At 33.0% G+C, this 21,051-nt stretch overlaps 2 protein-coding genes across 3 annotated transcripts; one reads left to right on the top strand and one right to left on the bottom strand.

Moving 5' to 3' along the window:
* Window positions 1–8,489: 8,489 nt before the first annotated feature.
* Window positions 8,490–10,372, top strand: LOC140179764 (uncharacterized). Its single transcript, XM_072219525.1, has 2 exons — window positions 8,490–9,059; window positions 10,058–10,372. The coding sequence occupies exons 1-2, from the start codon at window positions 8,686–8,688 to the stop codon at window positions 10,275–10,277; spliced, it is 594 nt and encodes a 197-aa protein (XP_072075626.1). The 5' UTR covers window positions 8,490–8,685; the 3' UTR covers window positions 10,278–10,372.
* Window positions 10,373–11,833: 1,461 nt separating this feature from the next.
* LOC140179763 (vacuolar protein sorting-associated protein 41 homolog) lies at window positions 11,834–20,807 on the bottom strand. Of its 2 annotated transcripts, XR_011873598.1 has the most exons (20): window positions 20,222–20,807; window positions 19,755–20,024; window positions 19,461–19,640; window positions 19,025–19,282; window positions 18,822–18,954; window positions 18,641–18,731; window positions 17,928–18,030; window positions 17,559–17,662; window positions 17,381–17,474; window positions 17,109–17,264; window positions 16,653–16,715; window positions 16,472–16,537; window positions 15,387–15,587; window positions 14,279–14,356; window positions 14,080–14,199; window positions 13,880–13,960; window positions 12,962–13,047; window positions 12,652–12,699; window positions 12,483–12,564; window positions 11,834–12,370 (listed from the first exon to the last, which is right to left on the bottom strand). XR_011873598.1 is itself a non-coding variant. In XM_072219524.1 (19 exons), the coding sequence occupies exons 1-19, from the start codon at window positions 20,510–20,512 to the stop codon at window positions 11,972–11,974; spliced, it is 2,856 nt and encodes a 951-aa protein (XP_072075625.1). In that variant the 5' UTR covers window positions 20,513–20,807; the 3' UTR covers window positions 11,834–11,971. The 2 variants fall into 2 exon arrangements, 1 of the variants encoding a protein (XP_072075625.1); XM_072219524.1 differs by lacking the exon at window positions 12,652–12,699.
* Between the last annotated feature and the right edge of the window lie 244 nt (window positions 20,808–21,051).

The following is a 21,051-nucleotide window of genomic DNA, read 5'->3' as shown; positions in this document are numbered from 1 at the left end:
TCTATGTATGAATCAATGGGTACATCCAAAAAAAATCTTTTTTTTACAGATATGAAAATTTTAATAGCCGGAGGAGGAAGAGTTGGAACTAGTTATTTAATTTGATGAAATTTTACAATCAATCAAATTAATAACTAAAAAAAAGATCAAACTGTTTGATAAAATAAATGTTTATCCTTCTAATTTTTTGTGTGTAATGTAAGCTGAAATACTTTTAAAGAATATAACAAATTATAATTTTACTAGTATTATTTGAAGAGATTTTATTTTAAGAGTTGAATTATTTATTTGATTTGTCTAAGTTAACAAGGTTAATATTAAAAAAATATTGTGTAAATTAAATGTTGTTGATCAAAATGATAATATTTGTGTATTATGTAAAAATAATTTGAGAATATTTTTTATTTTTTATTTTTTTTTATGATTTCTAAATTTACTTGATAGATACAATGTATTAATGTATCTGGTTAACTGCTTCTAGTAGACTATAATCTCTTTTAGATACAATTTAGCAATATTTTAAAAATTGGAGAAAAATATCTTAAAAGAAAGTTAGATTTTTTGGTGTCATCTAAAATATTAGACTAAAAAACAATGTTAGGATTTTCAAAAACAAAAATTCGGATGTAGAGAAAAACAAGAGTAGAATAGTATTGACTATTGAATATTAACCTTTTGTTGTAAAATAAAGGATATATAAAATAAAGATGTATAAATAGAAGACTCTATTATTAATATAATTAGCTCAATAATTTTTATATATATATAATAATATTATATGTTGTATTGTGTATATATATACAAAGATAAGAAAAAGTATTAAAAATAAAGAGAGAGAGATTTGCATTTGATACTATCTCAATATAATAAAGATGGTTAATATTGCTATTAATATTATATGTAAAAGAGTAATAGAAAATAGAATTTAAAATACTTAGAAAATAAAAGAAGAGAAAGAATTGTAATAGAAATATAAGGAGAAGAGTATTTGATTGTAACATAAAGAGGGAATAGATTTCTTATTATTTATCACAATATAATAGAAACTTATATATTTACTACTTTTATATATTAGAAGCGTATTAAGGGGAGGAGAAAGTATAAAGAGAGGAAGAGGATTTTTTATTGCTGTATCTCAAGACTCGTACAACACCCCCTATTTATACATGCATGGGGTCTTTATTTTCAACATGCATTTAATCTTCATTCTCTTTTGAAAATATAAGTTTTACATGGGAATGGGCATCCACGTTGCTTGTTCTTATCACAACACTCCCCCTTGGATGCCCATTTAGGATTATTGCCTCATTAAAACCTTACTAAAGGAAAACCCTGTGGGAAAAACCTTAGTGAAGGAAAAAGAGTACAATATCCTTTGTGATGGGGACTGCCTCATTAAAAACCTTGTCAAGAAAAACCCAATGGGAAAAAAACCTGACCAAGGAAAAAAGAGTACAGTCTCCCCCTCTTGCTGACATTATTTAATATTTTGAAATCGGCGCATCCCAATCTCATGTACCAATCTTTCAAAGGAGGATTTTGGGAGTGACTTTGTGAATAAATCTGCCAGATTGTCACTTGAACGGATCTGTTGGACATCAATTGTCCCTTGATTTTGAAGATCATGAGTGAAGAAGAATTTGGGAGAAATGTGCTTTGTTCTATCGCCTTTAATGTATCCGCCTTTAAGTTGAGCAATGCATGCTGTATTATCTTCAAACAGGACAGTTGGAGCTATCTTATGATCAATCAGTCCACATGATGACATAATATATTGAATCAGACTCCTTAGCCAAAAACACTCGCGACTAGCTTCATGAATCGCCAGTATTTCAGCATGATTAGAGGATGTTGCAGCAATTGTCTGTTTCGTGGACCTCCAAGATATAGCTGTACCACCATATGTAAACAAATATCCTGTTTGAGATCTCCCTTTATATGGATCAGACAAGTAGCCAGCATCTGCATAGCCAACTAGTTGTGACTTGGATCCATAGGGGTAAAACAATCCCATATCAACCGTTCCATGAAGATATCGAAAAATTTGTTTGATTCCACTCCAATGTCTTCTGGTTGGAGAGGAACTATACCTTGCTAGTAAATTCACCGCGAATGATATGTCAGGTCGCGTATTATTAGCAAGATACATTAGTGCTCCAATGGCACTAAGATATGGCACTTCAGGACCAAGGATATCTTCATTTTCTTCTTTAGGACGGAATTGATCCTTTTTCACATCCAAAGATCTTACGATCATTGGGGTACTTAATGGATGTGACTTATCCATATAAAATCTCTTCAAGATCTTTTCTGTGTATGTTGTTTGATGAATAAAGATCCCGTCTTTTATATGCTCGATCTGCAGGCCGAGACAAAATTTAGTCTTTCCAAGATCTTTCATCTCAAACTCTTCTTTTAGAGTTTTTATAATTGTTGGAATCTCTTCAGGAGTCCCAATGATATTTAAATCATCAACGTACACAGCAATTATAATGAACCCAGATGTAGTTTTCTTTATGAAAACACATGGGTAGATATCATCATTCTTGAAACCGTTTTTGGCCAGATACTCAGTAAGACGATTATACCACATTCGTCCAGATTGCTTTAGACCATATAAAGATCTTTGTAATTTGACTGAGTATAGCCCTTGTGAATATTCATTGGATGGTTTAGATATCTTTAATCCTTCAGGGACTTTCATATAGATATCCCGATCTAATGAGCCGTATAAATAGGCTGTTACCACATCCATTAAATGCATATGCAGTTTATGATATACAGATAAACTGACCAAATAACGCAAAGTTATCGCATCCACTACAGGGGAATACATTTCTTCATAATCTATACCGAGCCTTTGTGAAAAACCTTGTGCCACAAGTCGGGCTTTATAGCGCACAACTTCATTTTTCTCATTTCGTTTTCTCACAAATACCCACTTATATCCAACAGGTTTTACATCTTCAGGTGTACGGACTACAGGTCCAAAGACTTCACGTTTTGCAAGTGAGTCTAATTCAGCCTTCATGGCTGCTTCCCATTTTGGCCAATCATTTCTTTGTCGACATTCTTCGACTGATCTTGGCTCAAGATCCTTACTTTCATGCATGATATCTGATGGCACATTATATGCAAATATTTCATTGACAATTGTCTTATTTCGGTTCCATTTTTCTCCTGTAAAGACATAATTTATCGAGATCTCGTCATTTTCACAATTTTCAGGTACCTGAACGTCTTCTGGCGTTATATCAGAATTCTGGACAACTGCCGGTGTCTTTACTATGTCTTTTTCAACAGGAATCGTATTTACCTCTTTTCTCTTTCGAGGATTTTTATCTTTGGAACCAACAGGCCTGCCACGCTTCTGGCGTGTATTTGCTTCCGTGGCTATTTGTCCTACTGGGACATCAATTCGAATTGGGGCATTTTCCGCCCTGCCACGCTTCTGGCGTGAATTTGCTTCAGTGGCTACTTGTCCTACTGGGACATCAATTCGAATTGAGGCATTTTCCGCTGGTATGTAAGATTTGGTTATCCTCTTTGTATCGGAAAATGCATCAGGCAATTCATTTGCTATTCTTTGCAAATGTATAATCTTTTGAACTTCTAGTTCACATTGCCCTGATCGAGGATCTAAATGCATCAACGATGATGCATTCCAATTAAGTTCCTTTTCAGGAAGCTTATTCTCTCCCCCTAATGTTGGAAATTTTGATTCATCAAAATGACAATCCGCAAACCGGGCTTTAAACACATCACCAGTTTGTATCTCAAGATACCTCACTATAGAGGGAGAATCATATCCAACATATATCCCCAATTTTCTTTGGGGTCCCATTTTGGTGCGATTAGGTGGTGCAATGGGAACATATATTGCACACCCAAATATTCTTAAATGAGAAACATTTGGCTGCTGGCCAAAAGCTAATTGTATAGGAGAGAATTGATGATAACTCGTTGGCCTCAAACGAATAAGTGCTGCGGCATGTAAAATAGCATGCCCCAAACCGAGGTTGGGAGATTTGTTCTCATAAGCAAGGGTCTAGCAATTAATTGGAGGCGCTTAATAAGTGATTCTGCTAACCCATTTTGTGTGTGAACATAAGCTACTGGATGTTCAACACTTATTCCATTAGCCATACAATAAGTATCAAAAGCTTGGGAAGTAAATTCACCAGCATTATCAAGACGAATTGCTTTAATTGGATTTTCTGGAAATTGTGCTTTTAATCGAATAATTTGAGCCAGTAATCTCGCAAACGCCAGGTTGCGAGAAGATAATAAGCACACATGTGACCATCTCGAAGATGCGTTTATGAGGACCATAAAATATCTAAAAGATCCACATGGTGGATGAATATGTCCACATATATCACCTTGAATCCTTTCTAGGAATTCAGGGGACTCAAATCCAATCTTTACTGGTGATGGCCTTAAAATTAACTTTCCCTGAGAACATGTAGCACAACAAAATTCACTAGTTTTAAGAATCTTCTGGTTCTTTAGTGAATGTCCATGAGAATTTTCAATAATTCTCCTCATCATGGTTGTTCCCGGATGGCCCAAACGGTCGTGCCAAGTTATGAATTCATTTGGGCTAGTAAACTTCTGGTTTACAGTGGCATGTAATTCAATTGCACTAATCTTGGTATAATACAACCCAGATGAAAGAGAGGGTAATTTTTCTAATATAACTTTCTTATTTGAATCATGAGTTGTGATACATAAATACTCATGATTTCCCTCATTCATCGTCTCAACATGATATCCATTTCGGCGAATATCTTTGAAACTCAATAAGTTCCTCAGAGACTTGGTAGATAATAGTGCATTATTTATTATAAATTTTGTTTCTCCAGGAAACAAAATTACAGCTCTTCCGGAGCCTTCTATCACATTGCCTGAGCCAATAATAGTATTAACATATTCCTCTTTTGGCACAAGATGGGTAAAATATATATTACTTTTGAGAATAGTGTGCGAACTTGCACTATCCGCAAGGCATACATCTTCATTACATATCCTTGCCATTCTTCAAAAACAAATAATAAAATGAGTAATATGCACAGTTAAATTGAATACTTGATCAGAATTATTTTTCTAAAAAAACACTGTACATAAGATAATGTCATATACTGAAATTTTATTTTAAAATTTGACACATTTAATAATTTCAAAATTCATATTAATATTTCATTATTTATGTACATTACATAAAACTTAACAATAAGTTCTTTACATTATTTATTTACATATATACTTCACAATCCCACATATTAAACTATTCCATCATTGATCAAATGACCAATATTTCCTTCAGGGTCCTCAAAGAAATCAGATACATCATAATGAGTGGTGGAGTTCTCAGCATCATTTGAAACAAAATTTGTTTCCTTTCCTTTGTCGTTCTTTTTCAAAGATGCCTGGTAAAGATCGACTAGGTGCCTTGGGGTACGACAGGTACGTGACCAATGGCCCTTTCCACCACAGCGGAAACACTTCTCCTCGGTTGATTTATTCTGCCCGATATTCCTTTCTTTATCCCACTTCTGGTGAGATCCTCTCTTTTGAATATAATTCTTTTTCCTTCCATAATTTTTCTTGTTATTAAAAGCTTGCCATTTACCTCTTCTGGGGTAATGATTTGCCGCATTTACTTCAGGAAATGGGGCGGCGCCAGCTGGGCGCGCTTCATGATTTTTCAATAACAACTCATTGTTGCGTTCGGCAACAAGAAGGCAAGAAATTAACTCAGAATATTTTTTAAACCCTTTCTCTCGATACTGCTGCTGCAAGAGCACATTCGAGGCATGGAAGGTTGAGAAAGTTTTCTCCAACATATCATGATCAGTTATTTTTTCCCCACACAATTTCATTCGTGAGGTGATTCGAAACATTGCAGAATTATATTCATTTATAGATTTAAAATCTTGTAAACGCAAATGCGTCCATTCATATCGGGCCTGAGGAAGTATCACCGTTTTCTGATGATTATACCTTTCTTCAAGGTCTTTCCAAAGATCTGCAGGATCTTTTAATGTAAGATATTCATTTTTCAATCCCTCGTCAAGATGACGACGAAGAAAAATCATGGCTTTGGCTTTATCCTTCTGGGATGCATTATTTTCAGCCTTAATGGTATCTCCAAGATCCATTGAATCAAGATGGATTTCAGCATCTAATATCCATGATAAATAATTGTTTCCAGATATATCAAGAGCATTGAATTCAAGATGAGAGAGCTTTGACATAATGAAAATATTACCTGAGTCTTCCTAAAAATTTGATCAGAGTCTCGTGCTGATAACGTGTTGTAAAATAAAGGATATATAAAATAAAGATGTATAAATAGAAGACTCTATTATTAATATAATTAGCTCAATAATTTTTATATATATATAATAATATTATATGTTGTATTGTGTATATATATACAAAGATAAGAAAAAGTATTAAAAATAAAGAGAGAGAGATTTGCATTTGATACTATCTCAATATAATAAAGATGGTTAATATTGCTATTAATATTATATGTAAAGAGTAATAGAAAATAGAATTTAAAATACTTATAAAATAAAAGAAGAGAAAGAATTGTAATAGAAATATAAGGAGAAGAGTATTTGATTGTAACATAAAGAGGGAATAGATTTCTTATTATTTATCACAATATAATAGAAACTTATATATTTACTACTTTTATATATTAGAAGCTTATTAAGGGGAGGAGAAAGTATAAAGAGAGGAAGAGAATTTTTTATTGCTGTATCTCAAGACTCGTACAACACCCCCTATTTATACATGTATGGGGTCTTTATTTTCAACATGCATTTAATCTTCATTCTCTTTTGAAAATATAAATTTTACATGGGAATGGACATCCACGTTGCTTGTTCTTATCACCACACCTTTATGATTATTAATAGCAATATCAAAAATAACTACGAATTGAGATTTTTAATTTGATTATATTTTTAGTTGTTAATTTGGTGTTTTCGGTTCTCTTTTTAGTTTACCGTGTTCAACTCTTTTGTTTAAAAAAAAATAAAAAAATTGGTCCTTGATTTATTAAAGAACAACCATTAATTTTGCATACAAATAACTGAAATAAGCTACTATCTTTGGGATTGCTGCTCTGTTGACTCGGTCAAATTCAAAGTAGCCGCAGACAAACCTCCACGAAAAACAAGAATAAACAATAAAAAAATACGATGCAACAAAAAAAAAGAAGTTAGAATAACACTGCTACCAGTTCAGCTTAAAGAAGTAGATAGTGTGATATTGAACCTGGAGAGAAAGATAGTTGAAGAAGAGATTTTATTCTGCCGTCAATTTTATATGTTTGTCTCCAATGAATTTTTGTTACATATATATTATATTTAATTTGGCTACGAAACCAACAAAAATTCTATAAATTTCTGTCCATTTTTATTTATAATTATATTTAATAAAAATATTTTTATAAATGTATCTAATAAAAATGTCTTTGTAAATATATTTTAAATATGTCTTTTTATACATGTATCTTTTAATAAAAATATCTTTAATATTAATTATTGTTAACAATAAATTAACAAATAATATATTAATACTCTCTACTTTTTCATATTATATTTTATACAAATAACATTTAAAATAGATAATTAAGTACATATTCACAAATAACATTCTGAACATTATTGTTATTGTTATGATTTTGGCTTAATTATTTAAAAAAGTTTTTTTAATCCGTACAAAATAATGTTCAATATATTATTTTGCTAAGTATATACCAATTATCTATTAAATATTTTTTTATTGTTTGTTGTTAAAATAAAATATTATAGATAATAATTTATTATTATCTAAAAAATAATAAGAATAAAGAGTATCATTTTTGTCTCCAACCTTTAGGATAAGTTTTATTTATATTCCTATTGTTTAAATCGTCCTATTTGTATCTCTAAAATTTATAAAAGTAGTTCAATATTATTCTGTCATCAATTCAACATCATGAACTTTAGTTGAAATTCTGAAAATATCTTTTTGAAATTAGAATACAAATGTCTAGAACAGAACTGATGATCTATTTCGAATAATAGCTCATCAAAAGTTGAAACTAATCTTAAAAAAATATACATAATTCACTTTTTTTAGAAACATATAATTGAACATAAACACAAATAATTAGTACGATATTAAAATCAAATATATCTAAATAAAATGACCTAATTGAGAATGAATACATTCAAATAAAAATAATTAAAAAATAAAATTTGATCTGTTAATATAGTTGACAGCATGATAATATTAAATTATTTTTATAAAAGTTAGAAATACAAATAAAAAGATTTAAACATTATAAACACAAATAAGACTTACCAAAAATTAGGACAAAAATCATATTTTACTATAATAATAATAATAATAATAATAATAATAATAATAATAATAATTGGGAGAATAAACCCCTAGCCACCACTTGGTGTTACCTGGTACAAAGAAATAATCAGCATCTGTTATGGCGGAGCACCAAACAAGTGTATGTTTATTATTGAAGGACGTTATAATTTGTTACATGAAAATGAAATACTTCCCAAAAACTATAAATACGTCCCCCATAAGTGATATCAAACAGGGTTGCATGTGCTAATTGGAGAAAAAAAGAAGCAACAAAGAACCCTAATTATAAAAAACAAGGAAATGGCAAAGCTATCATTGGCTTTGGTATTTGCCTTGACATTCACAATAGTGGGTTTCCCAGTCCGTACAGTTGTGGGTGATGACGTCAGCAGCAATAATGTGTGGCTGAGCATGTTCAACCAAGCAAGCCTAAGCCAAGCTGGTGGTCTCTACTCTTCTTCATCAGTTTCCGAGAGCACCATTGATGAAGCAAAGAAGGCTCTTGCAGATCACGAATCATCATCAGCTTCATCGTCGTATTTGGAAGGTGTTAGAAACTCGATTGCTCAAGCTGCTGCCAAGAAGGCTGCTGCTGATGCTTTGAGTGGTTTCGGTTTTTCCACTCCCTCTCCTCCTTCTCTCCCTAATTTCAGTGATTGGGTTGAACAAGCACGGTAACATACTTTACTATATCTCTCAAAACCATAAATAGAGACTTGACTTTTTATTTTTAAGATAAATAAATTTTTTATTGAAAATACAAAAATATTTTTATCTTTAAAAATATGAGGTATTTCAATTTTTTTAAAAATTTGTCATTGTATATTTTAGACAAAAAAATGTAGATATCTCACCTTTTAAAAAATAAAAAATATTTTTATATTTTTAATCAATCAAAAATTTATTTTATTCAAAATAAAAAATTAAAATTTATTTATTTTTTCTCTTACAATAATCATGGCTGGTGTATTGATTTATAAAATCATAACCTAAATAAAGTCATCAGTTTTGTAATAGAATAAAGTACAAATATGTGTTTATGGTGTCAAACAGATAAATTAGTCTGTATAAATTTAAATATTTATATGAAAAAATAAATTATAAATCAAGTATATATATATATATATATATATATATATATATATATATATATATATATATATATATATATATATATCTTTAAAATAGTTGTCTGATCTATTTAAAAAAAGTTGTCAAGCTAAAAAAGTCAGTTTGTTTATCTAATTTTTTTTAAATAGATGACTTTTAATAGAAAATAAAAAAAAAAATCATTGGATTATAATATCAACTTTTGATTAATTTTTTTACTAACAAACTTGATCCATTCTGACAGCACTATATATTTTTGATAATTAAAAAAAGTGAGTTATATATATAAATCTTTGAATAAATCAACAAAAAAATCCATATATCTGATTTTGTCGACAGTCAATTTTTTTCGTATTTTACCCTTAATAATAAGAACTTATAATCAACCAATTTAATTTGATGTTTGAGTCTTAGTTTAAGGTATATATTTATAAGCTCAAAACTAAGTTAATTTTAGTTTGAGATGTATGTTCATATATATCCCTCAACATCCTCTCTCTTTTTCTTTTTCATTCTTCCCTTTTTATTTGTTTATTTATTTATTTATTTTCCAACAAAACAGCAATATGGAGAAAGGTATATTTAAGACTAAAGCTCCAGTGGAAGCACCAGCAGCTTCACCTTCAACTGCACCAGCAGCATCACCTTCAGTGTCACCAGCTGCATCACCAAGCTCTGCACCAAACACTGCACCAGTTGCATCACCACAAACTGCACCAGTGGCATCACCAAAATTGACCCCAAGAAACATACTCTTTTGGTGGTCCTCACTCAAAGCCTAAAAAAAATTCTTTAAGAAAAACTTAGGAATTTTTGGCAACATGTGTAAACAAAGTTGATAATTCACATTTTTATGTATGAAAAATTATTTTATTTATTGGCTAGGTTTATGCATTAGAAACTTTTTATTCAAATCGATACTGGCACATTTTTGTTGAAAACATGAGTGACTTCTATTAATACGAACCTTCCATGCATAATCAGTTATCACGCCCAGGCCAAAAAAAAAAAAAAACTCTTATATAGACTTTAAATTATATAAATTATATAATAATAACAATAAAATCTTATCTCACTAAATATGATTGATTATATAGATTAAATAATATTATTACATCCTATTATATATGACGTCTAAAAAAAATTGGTTACATCTCTAACTACTGATCTATTTTTCATATGATTCCTTCTCTTAATAATTGAATGTTATATAGTTCTTCTTATATATTCAAACTAGTTAAAATGAAATTATGCATCTTCTATCTTTCAACAATCTACGTTACTCCAACTAAGCTTTCTCTCTCATATACTATCCTTCTTTATTCTATGTTATGTATGACTAGTCATCCATCTATCTTATTGAATTTGGAATGCCAAGAAAGGTGGTGGCTGGATCAAAGATATGGTGATTTTCATTTTGTAAACAACTTGTAAGTACTAGTCTGTTATCTATTTTTGAAAACTACTATTGACTGTCTTTTCTGCAGAATCCAACTCTAGTCATCTTAGCAAAGGATAATTTCATATGTGCTGTCAAGCTGTTAATTGACATTGATATCTCTTTGTTCAGATGATTCTTCTTGCGACCCATGGAGCCTATATCAGATATAGGTTTGGGCCAAATCAATGATATCATGTTCAATGACAGGACATCGGTGCTGCCAATTTGATTCAAGTCTTGAAACTGATTGAGCTGATGATCTTACAAAACAATGACAGGAATCAACTTTCATATAGAATTCATTTTTTTTACCCTAAAGTTTTGATGTAAGCCTTGCCTAATTTCTACACTCTGAATTGGTTGTAAGATGACAAAGTTGTTGATGGTATTGAACTATTAATACACACATCAAATTGAATTTCCATGAATTACGGAATCTATTTCTTTCTTTTTTTTTTTGGGCGGGTAACGGAATCTATTTCATCCTCATAAAAACCATGCTCTCCTATCACTTGAAGAGTAATTCAGCAAGCCACGATAGAAGTCAATCATTATTGATCCCTATTATATTACCTTGCTACTTATGCGCTTTGATTCATGCTTTGGGCCCAAAAATAATACTCGCTTCCCTCATTCTGTTATTTTCAGTTATTATATAAATTTTCTTCCCAAAAATAAAATTCTTTTTTTTATTTTAATGCACTTTTAATATATTAAAAATATAATTTCGATATTTCCTTTTGAAGAATGATGTGTAGTAACCAGTAATTTACTATTTATTGTTATATACATATTATACCATAGTACCATAAAATGTAAGTCATGTAGTAACTCAGTAGTCATTATAATTACTCTTAGTGAGTATTTATCTTTATACTTAGATATAATTAATACGAGTGAATAAAAACCTATATCATTATATATTGATTGAAAAAAATTGACATCATATTGAAGCAACAAGAAGAGGGAAACCACACATGCACCTCTTTATGCATGCAAGCACACACAACCAAGCATTAATGCAACACACCCTAACTAGCTAGCAGCAGTAGTACACAATATGCATCGCATTCGAGGGCCACCAACCTCCATTTCATCATCATCATCATCATCATCACTATTATTGACTCCACTCTCTTTCTTGCTACTGCTAGTGTAGGAAGAATCCGTAAGACAAGTTGAGTGATAAGCATGACAGCAAAAGAAAACAATGACCGATACATCACGTATAGAAAAGGGATCAAAACATATACAACATCTTGCACCTCCCCTAGAGATCTTTGAGTTCATTTCCATGGTTCTAAAACTAGACGATTTCCAGTGCGAAGCATTAGTACCTCTCCTTTTCGCTCGTGGCTCATCTTCTTCATTAGTTAGACATATTCCCTGCTTTGCCTCTTTGTAATACTTAACTAAAAGGTTGACACAGTCCGCCTATTTTGATGTCAAAAAATCAGAGGGATACAATATAATATCAAATTAATTAGATTCTAAGGTTTCTCGTTATACTATACTATACTAGGGGTACGGTGGGGGAGAAAAGAACCTTAAGTATATCATTGCACCCATGTCTAAGTGATGTTTCAGTCCTGAAGTCAGTGATAATTTTTACCAGCCGATCCCTTAGCCTACAGAAGAGTAGACAGAGAAATTAAATTACACTGTATAAAACATAATGCTACTGAATAAGGCTGGAATTGGGAAGCCGGAATGACCTACGCAACCATGAACCTTCTGAGCACCCAAGTCAGGATCAAGATCCTCTAAAGTGAAAAGATTTGTAAAGTAAAAAAGTAAGTATTTAATGACCATTGAATTAAAATAGTGAGATTTACATATAATGAAAGTTATAAATTCAAGGGTGATTAACCTCTCATTTTATAACTTCACTAATTTCCTCACTTTAGAGAATCCAAATTCCTCAGTTCAAATACAAAAACAGATAGATGGACCTCTTCTAAAACTGAGTGCGATATTCAATCAAAATACTTTTTAATTAGTTGTTACGTCACATTCATTGCTTACCGAGGTATTTCCATCCCATTGGGAACCTTATTTACAATGTAGAGGGGGTCGAGGTTTCCAACTGTGTGCTCCAATAGTATGCCCACCTGTTGTCAATTACAAGAATCAAAGAACTCGTTGGACAAAGACAAGGTATACAAAACAAGTGAATATTGGATCGTTTGTTTTTAAGGATTTATTTCTTCTTAAACATTTTAACTCCCACACCAAAAACAAACAAACTGTTGTAGGGGACAACAGACATAACCTACTCCCTCTCCCGATGGAAAGATCTTTGCTCATCTGACTCCAGATAAAACTAGTGTTAAGATATGGTGAGGCAAGATGTGCCGAGTACAATAACGTTAACAAGACAACTCGACTCAGCAAAAACATAGAAGAGAAGTTCAGATTTAAGATATAAACATAGCCCAGCAGCAACCTTTGGGTTAACAAATATGACTGGCCTAGCTTTGAGACACTGGAAATGATGGTAGAAATACACTTTTGCATTTGGATTCTGTTTCTGTCCTCACTTCGGGAAGGAAATATAAGAATTTTTCGTCTTTTGGGATAAAAAAGTTGTGTCTTTGTCCCCATCTGGCCGTCTCTACAACCAAAAGAATTATTTCTCTGCTGTTTCGATATTTTTGTCTTGAAACGTAGCCAAAAGATGTGCTGTTTAAAATGATTGACACAAACAAAACTTGCGATGACAGTTTTCACGTGTTGGGAAGGAGATAGGGGAGTTAAGTACATGGTCATGTTAAAGACATGGCTTTTGGCTTCAGAAAATCTGATTGGTTACTTCTATTTACTAAAATATTGAATAAGTGCATGCACCTAAATAATTTTCATTTTCGCCCCAAAAAGGTTCTCAACAAAAATAACCAAACAGGCATGAACATATAAATATACATCTTAGCTATCAAGTTATACCATTTCAGGTTTGTTAAGGCATTGCTGGATTAGTTCTTCCCAAAGATCATCATCCTGCTGCATGGTGACAAACTCTACAGCCTGCAAAAGATTATGACCAATCCAAAATCAACATAAAATGCCAGAGATTCTGATTCAAAATTTGGATTTCGGTTGAAAGTTAAAACCAAAATCCACTTCTGGATGAATAGTTGAAATACCTCCTCTATGTCTCCCAGTTTATTTATAATTACAGCTAGAGCTTGCTTTGAGTTTCCCATCCTTCCTAGGATGAAGACTTGCTCTCTAATTAGATCTCTCCTTATGCAAATCTCATAAGCCTGAAAAACGATTGAGAAATGGTTCCGTGAATCACTAGCATGCGAATATATAGCTGTCATTTACAGATTGATCCCAAACCTTCTCAAGGGTATAATGTTGACTGTTTCGAAGAAAAGGTACCAGCATCTTTGGATCATAGTCTGCATATAGTTCTACCTAAGCAGAAGAAAAAACAATGATATTAACTGAGAAAAAAAAAATTCAGTTGCAGGCAAAGAAAGGAGGAAGAATATAGCAATAATATGCTATAATAGCTTGAAATGAATACTGATGCCTCCAACATGACAAAGAAATGCATCAATAGAACAAGGCCATCAGTCTACAAGTTGCAAATATGGCAGTAATAGCCAACAATTGTTAGCAAAACAGATTGAATTTCAGAGATCAGAACTAATCAAAACCAAACATTCTATAACTGATTGTGCGGACGACAGTTAGTTACTTTCTATTACACAATAAGAAATTCTGATTCCGTTTCGAAAACAAGGGCAAGTCTCCACAGTGTACATAGAGCAACAAGGCAATGGGATCTAAGAATCCAAAGATATAGCCAAGGGCACGACCATATAGGACCAATTCAAGCTGTTATGGGAAGAAAAACGTCACATTTATTGTTGCATACTTGCATGTGAATCACCAGGTGTACGGGAATTTTGGTTGGATGAATTAGAAAGGATATAATGGCACAGGAAAAAGCAAATTCTTTAGTTACGGCATTTCAGTCTTTCATATTTGTTTTCGTTGTTGAAGTTTAATATATTCGATGTAGGTTGTTGTTCTCCTTGCTAATAATATTATTTACTTAAATTTTACAATTGAAAGAATATGTTTGTCTTCTAGAGAAAAACTTCAGCAAACGAGCAAGCACCCACAGACCAGGATATGATGACTTCTACCTTTTCAAACATCCAGAGAGCAAACTGGGACTCTATGAATAGAAGCTTTGGCCTTCACAGGTTGGTGTTAATAAAACGGGATATGAGTCATGTAGAAGTCATTAAAAAGATGAAGAAATTCTTTTGTCCAGGATGAAAAGTACAGACTTACAAAGCAGCAACTACCTTAGGTTGCAGCAGTGAAAGCAAACACGTGAATTTCACAAATCCAAAATACAAATTTTGCATTGATCTACGTTTAAGAATCCATAAAGTAAGCTTGCAAAGGTCTATATAGAAACAGAGCCTACCTGCATATCATGAAAGTCCCTCCCAGCATGTGGATTAACTTCAAATAATGAATGGAGATATAAATGCAAGAAGTATCTTGAGTCAGACTCATTATCAGCATTTTGAAGTTGCTTCACAACTTCAGGAGCGCTTATTAAGTTTTTAGCTTGGATTAACAGAGGAACAGCACGCTTGCAATCAATCATCATTAGTTGGAAAACCTGAACAGGTACAGCATGTATAATGAGACACCAATAGCTATATAGACAAGTTTTAAGGATACAATATGTTGTTAATGACATTGATTTGGTTATCAGTTAGTTGCTCATTAAGCACACAAAGTGATGGTTATATGTGTCATTTCATAATTTAGTATTAGAATAAGTAAAATTATAGGGTCAACTTAAGTTCTATGGTTATGGGGATCAGCATATAAAGTTAATCTTTTGTTTACAAACCGAAAGCTAAAAGTAGCTCAGGGAATGATAAGCATATTGTATATGTATACTAAAGTGTAAAATAACCTTTGATTTAAGTAACTAATTGCAATAAGCTCCCAAATCCCACTATAAAGGATACAAGTGACATTTTGTAATCATAATATAAATAAACAAAGATCTAGGACCATCTCATGAATTACAAGGCATAAACATATTCATTAGGCACTTGCTCATCAGTAACATTTATGCCCATTCTTTGTGTCATTTTCTATTGCCATTCCCAAAAACTCTAGTTTTTCTAACAAAAGTGGATACAAGTACAAACAAAACATCAATTCCCCTTAAACAAGAGGAAGGAAATACCACAAAGTTTTCTCCTTCAGATAAATATGAGACCATTCAAATATTAATAAACAAATTTTGGATAATTGGGATGGACTCTGCTACTCATCCATTTTTTTTATACATTTAATAAATATAAGAGATGTGACAACATCAATAACTAGATCCTAATACTGTAACAAAACTTGTAGAAAGATTCTATAGGTTCATTAATGCTTAATCATGAAATACCAAAGGAGAAATGTAGAGTATATTGCTCACATCAAGTGACACTGTAAAGACTAAAGATAGATAAATATCACTTCTGCAAATTGCAAGCATACCTTCTCACGAATTGCACCATGCAGTTTATGTTTATCAATGAAGTCAAATACTTCTGGCTTCATAAGCTGAAAGTTTCATCAAAGAAGGGTGTAGGAACTAAATCAGTATAAATGTACTTTAATGACTTTCAATCAATGCACTTGCTTCCTGAACACACAGAAAAGATATACGACCACCTACATCAGCATACAAAGCAACAGCTTTCTCATGTTGCCCATTAATTACATACAATTCTGCTAATGCCTGGCATAGAAAACAAATACATCATTATAAGCAAATGACTATCGAAAACATAAATATAACTAGTAAGACATCCCAGTCCCCAATTCCTGTAGGGCTTTGGTGTATTAGGGTAGAAAGGAATTCCAGGGTTTTTAATGATTTCTTTTTTAATATTGGTTTTGTTTGGGATGCGATTATTTAGTTGGTATTCCTTTGGTGCTCAGCATATGGTTTATTTATTGGTCTTCTACTGGTTGATATTCAAAGGGATTGACATGCATTGTTACATGGTTTATTTGTTAGCTATTTCTTTTCATATCTATCCGTGATTCTGTGTTTGTCGTATTCTCTCTTGTCCATTCCCTTAAACTAAAATTTCTTTTTCTATAAAAAGATAAAATGAGAAACGCTGACCTCCTTGAGTGGTTCAGTCATGGATGAAGTTTTAAGCTGAGGTTCAATAGCTGAAATAACAGATAGTGCAGAATAAATTACAGGTGGCCAGGACTTAATAGTGGACAAGAGATCCTTATGAAAGGAAGGATTTGTAGCCAATGCATTTAGAGCAACCTGTACAACAATAAGCAGAAAAAATGTCAAAGTTAGTTGATTGCAGAATGCAGCTTATATAAAGACATTACTTGTAAGTTGTAACAGTGACTACTTTGGTTTAGGCTTTAACCAACCTCATAGGCAGAATCACGCAGTCTAGGATTTTCTGTAGGCATGTACGGAACCAAAACAGGGAGTTGACGAAGGTGAGCAAAGTGGAAAACCCATCTGTTGAAAGCAGTCCATTGACACTCAATCATCAAACAAGAACTACAAGCCTGATTAACAGTTACCAGTATGTGGTTCAGTTACCTTTCCCAAGCTGAGGCTGACCCTCGAAGCAACTTGGGACACAATGAAGCTGCTTCAGAATATTTTCTTTCCACTATCAAATGATCAAGGTATCTAGATCCCACCTACAAATATAAAACTCAGCTATGATCGAATGGAAAAAAGTTATTTAGAAGGAGACATATCAAGTGAAAGCAATGATTGTTAGAGTGAGTGGAGTAAACATTGACTATTAGAATGTTACAAAAAACGATCACTATAAAAGCATAAAGCCATAAGACTTCTTTTAGTGATCTTTCTTTTCTTTTAATCTTTGATCATTCATGTGTGGTTTAACAAAAATACATGGATAACCTTATTCCACTATTATGAGATAAGCTTATAACTTACCTCATCAAGAAGTTCACTTCTCCCATGACTTGATTCAACTACAGCCAAAGCTTTTTCATGCCACCCATGTTGAAGAAGCCAAGTAATATGATCTTCAGTATCCCTAATAATTAAAATGCATTTATTTCTCTCATCATCATCTTAATTTTTTTTTACTTCCAATTTATACTCCCAACTTATAAGATAGCAAAACACTTCAGATATTTTACATAAAAAAAACTCTAAAAGACAAACAACCTTCATTTGTACGTTTAATCTTCCTAGTGAACAATGGTGTTTAGATTGATTTACTAGTGTAGTGAATATAACAAAGTTAAAGAATCTGGTATATGATAGTGCAACGCCCTTTCTCAGAAGTTACTTTGAGGCATGTAATCTATTTAACTAAAATAAATAACAGCTCTATAGATTATCATACTATGATATTTTAATGAGCATATATATATAATCACGAATAAACTGAACAATGCTGATCCCTTGAACCAAACCCTTGTAATATTCTTCCATGCCAAGTAGTCAGCTGGCAAGAAAGACTGTTTATTTGTTTGCCAATCCCATAAGAATAAAGTTTTTAAAGTACGGTAGGATATATTAAAAAAACACAGCTTCCTTTGTTTCTCCCTTTTATTTATTTATTTATTTATTTATTTATTTATTGGTTATAAGCAAATGCATCAATCACCAAACGATAAGATCAAGAAGTTGACATTGACCTTGGCTTTGCAATAACTACATCCTTTGGGGACACAATATAATAAAGTGGTTCATCACCTGCAGCCCACTGACCACCAGCATTACTGCTACCTACATTTGAATGAAAAAGGTAACTATTGCCGTGCAGGAGCAGCAGGAGAATTTCATCCACATAATATAAGAACACTGGATAATGTTCACCTGAGAAGGGAGCATGAGCAAGAGAATAGTCCTTTGCCTTGTAATGCTCAAAGCCGTGTACTGGTAGAGCATCTGTTGAAAGTTCATCATTGTTCCATGTTACTATTCGAACCTCTGGTCTTTGAGCATTGCCCTGTTTAAGAACAAACTAATTTATGATATAACTTCATTTCATCATATCATATGTAAGAAACCGTGAATACCTGCCGAGAAGGAGCAGTGCTACTAAAGTCCTTTTCTCCATCTTCTCCAGGAACATACGCCAGAACAACCAGAGCATCATCAAAGGGGGCAATTCCTGAGATGAAATAGCTAGTTTGAAATGATGCCACAATGTCCACCTGGCTCATACTAGATAAAGGAAAATTTCTGTATGTCCCATTGGCTACTTGATAGCGGTTTGTTCTTATTGAAGCAATTTTGACGGTAGTTCCCCAGCCAATAACCAAGAGGGTGTCACTCTGTACAATATGGAAGGATATTAAGCAAAATTAATTTTTCATAAGAAATGTCTTGCAGTATTACATTTCTTTAAAGCAAGGACCAAACATTCAATCAAGTTATAGAAGCAGATAATGCTTCTGAGAAGACGCACCAGAAACAAATAGCAAGTCTATGCTCAGATATTTTACCACTGACCTGCCAAACCAAGTGAGGAAGCAAAAGCTCAGGCCTGGGGCTATCTCTTGGCCTTTCAATAAATGTTACCCGCTGGTTATTGGCAGTATCATAAACCTTCACTCCTGTGTTGTTTGCCCAAGCAACAAGACTCGTTCGCCACTTCACTGCATGTATTGGACCTTCCCCAGAGTGCAAAACCTTTTATAATATATATATTGTGGAGAATACAATACATATGGTTATAGTTTTCAACACACTAAAAAGAGTAGCACTATCCAAATTCATGCTAGAGTTAAGAAGAATCTTGCAGACCTGGTCACGATAGCCTAACCATGTCTTCGAATTCAAATACAAATTGCCAGCTAAACCACCTGCAACAAATCTCCTAGAGGCATTCCTTGTGTAATCAGGATCCAAGGCAATCGCCTTCATCGGCCGATGATACTCGAACTTCGTTTTCTCATCGGAAAAAAGACCGCAAATAACAACTGATCCATCATCGGAACAGCTTCCAATATACTCACCCTCTAAATCAAAGCTAAGGTCGTTAACAACAGCAGAATGAGCAGGGAACTCTTTCACCTGCAATCAGATATAAAATTTCACAAATGCAATCCACTCCATTGTGAAGTTCATGAAAAAGCTTGGGAACGTTACCGAAAGATCACGTAAGAGAGGGGAAAAAATGAAATGGCTAGCTACAATTTGAACGACGATAGCTCAGAATTTCACGAGAAGAACATTTCATAAATAAATAAATTGATGCGCAAGGAACGAACCTGGTTGCCGAGGAAATCGAGGATGTAGACAATGCCGTCGTGAGTACCGAGTGCGATCATGCGTTCCGCGACGGCGATGCAAGAAGCTGCGTCGTTAGATAGCAGCGCAGGTATACTTCCTCCCATTCTCTGGTACTTGAGCCTTGGCTCCTCTTCGTCATCTTCCTCTTCTCCTTCTTCTGCTTCTTCGTCTTCTTCTTCCTCCCCCTCCTCCTCCTCTTCTTCTTCTTCTTCTTCTTCTTCTCTCTCGTCATCTCCTTCGACGCCATTCTCGGACGGAATCGGAGCCATCGGAAGATAGTTAACGCCGGCGGGACCAACGGAACGGAGATCTGTTTGGAAGCTGAGAAATTCTATTCTCTGTTTTCTGTTTTATTTTGTTTTATTGTGCAGTGTCGTTTTGCGTTCCGTTATTAAAATTTTGGAATGTCGTTCACGTTGAAGATGGGGAAGAAGGTTCTTTGGATATAGTTAGTAGTACTAATTAAGAGGAGTAATGAGGTGAACGACAATAATAATCATAACAGCAAGAGGGAGTGTTTTGTGTTGAATGAGATTGGGGGAACCCCGAGAAACCTGTAAGGCTGTAACTAACGGAAGAGGGTTAAGTCATAAGTGGAGCATCTGTTTCTTGGCCGTTAGCGTTTTGCACTTTCTGTGACGACATCGTTTAACAAAACCAAAGTACCAAACTTAACGAATTTTTAAAGCTGTTTTTTTTTTTTTTTTACTTTTTCAGACATCTTCTAGTTTAATAGGTAAAAAATTAATCCGTTATGATCCAAATTTTATTTAAAAATCTATCGCTAATTAATAAGTTTTTGTACACA

The sequence above is a fragment of the Arachis hypogaea genome, chromosome 16 (genome assembly GCF_003086295.3).
Source record: "Arachis hypogaea cultivar Tifrunner chromosome 16, arahy.Tifrunner.gnm2.J5K5, whole genome shotgun sequence".
Taxonomy (NCBI): Eukaryota; Viridiplantae; Streptophyta; class Magnoliopsida; order Fabales; family Fabaceae; genus Arachis; species Arachis hypogaea.
Note: the sequence above shows the minus strand (reverse complement) of the source record. Positions and strands in the feature narration are given on the sequence as shown.

Bases quoted from the DNA above. Each gene is read 5' to 3' on its own strand.
- LOC140179764 (XM_072219525.1), top strand. From the start codon at position 8,686: ATGGCAAAGCTATCATTGGCTTTGGTATTTGCCTTGACATTCACAATA. The intron at 9,060-10,057 runs GTAACATACTTT...CCAACAAAACAG, and splicing joins GATTGGGTTGAACAAGCACG to CAATATGGAGAAAGGTATAT.
- LOC140179763 (XM_072219524.1), bottom strand. From the start codon at position 20,512: ATGGCTCCGATTCCGTCCGAGAATGGCGTCGAAGGAGATGACGAGAGA. The intron at 12,565-12,961 runs GTAAGCAATGAA...ACTCTTCTGTAG, and splicing joins AATGGGATGGAAATACCTCG to GCTAAGGGATCGGCTGGTAA. The intron at 12,371-12,482 runs GTTCTTTTCTCC...ACATCAAAATAG, and splicing joins GGTGCAATGATATACTTAAG to GCGGACTGTGTCAACCTTTT.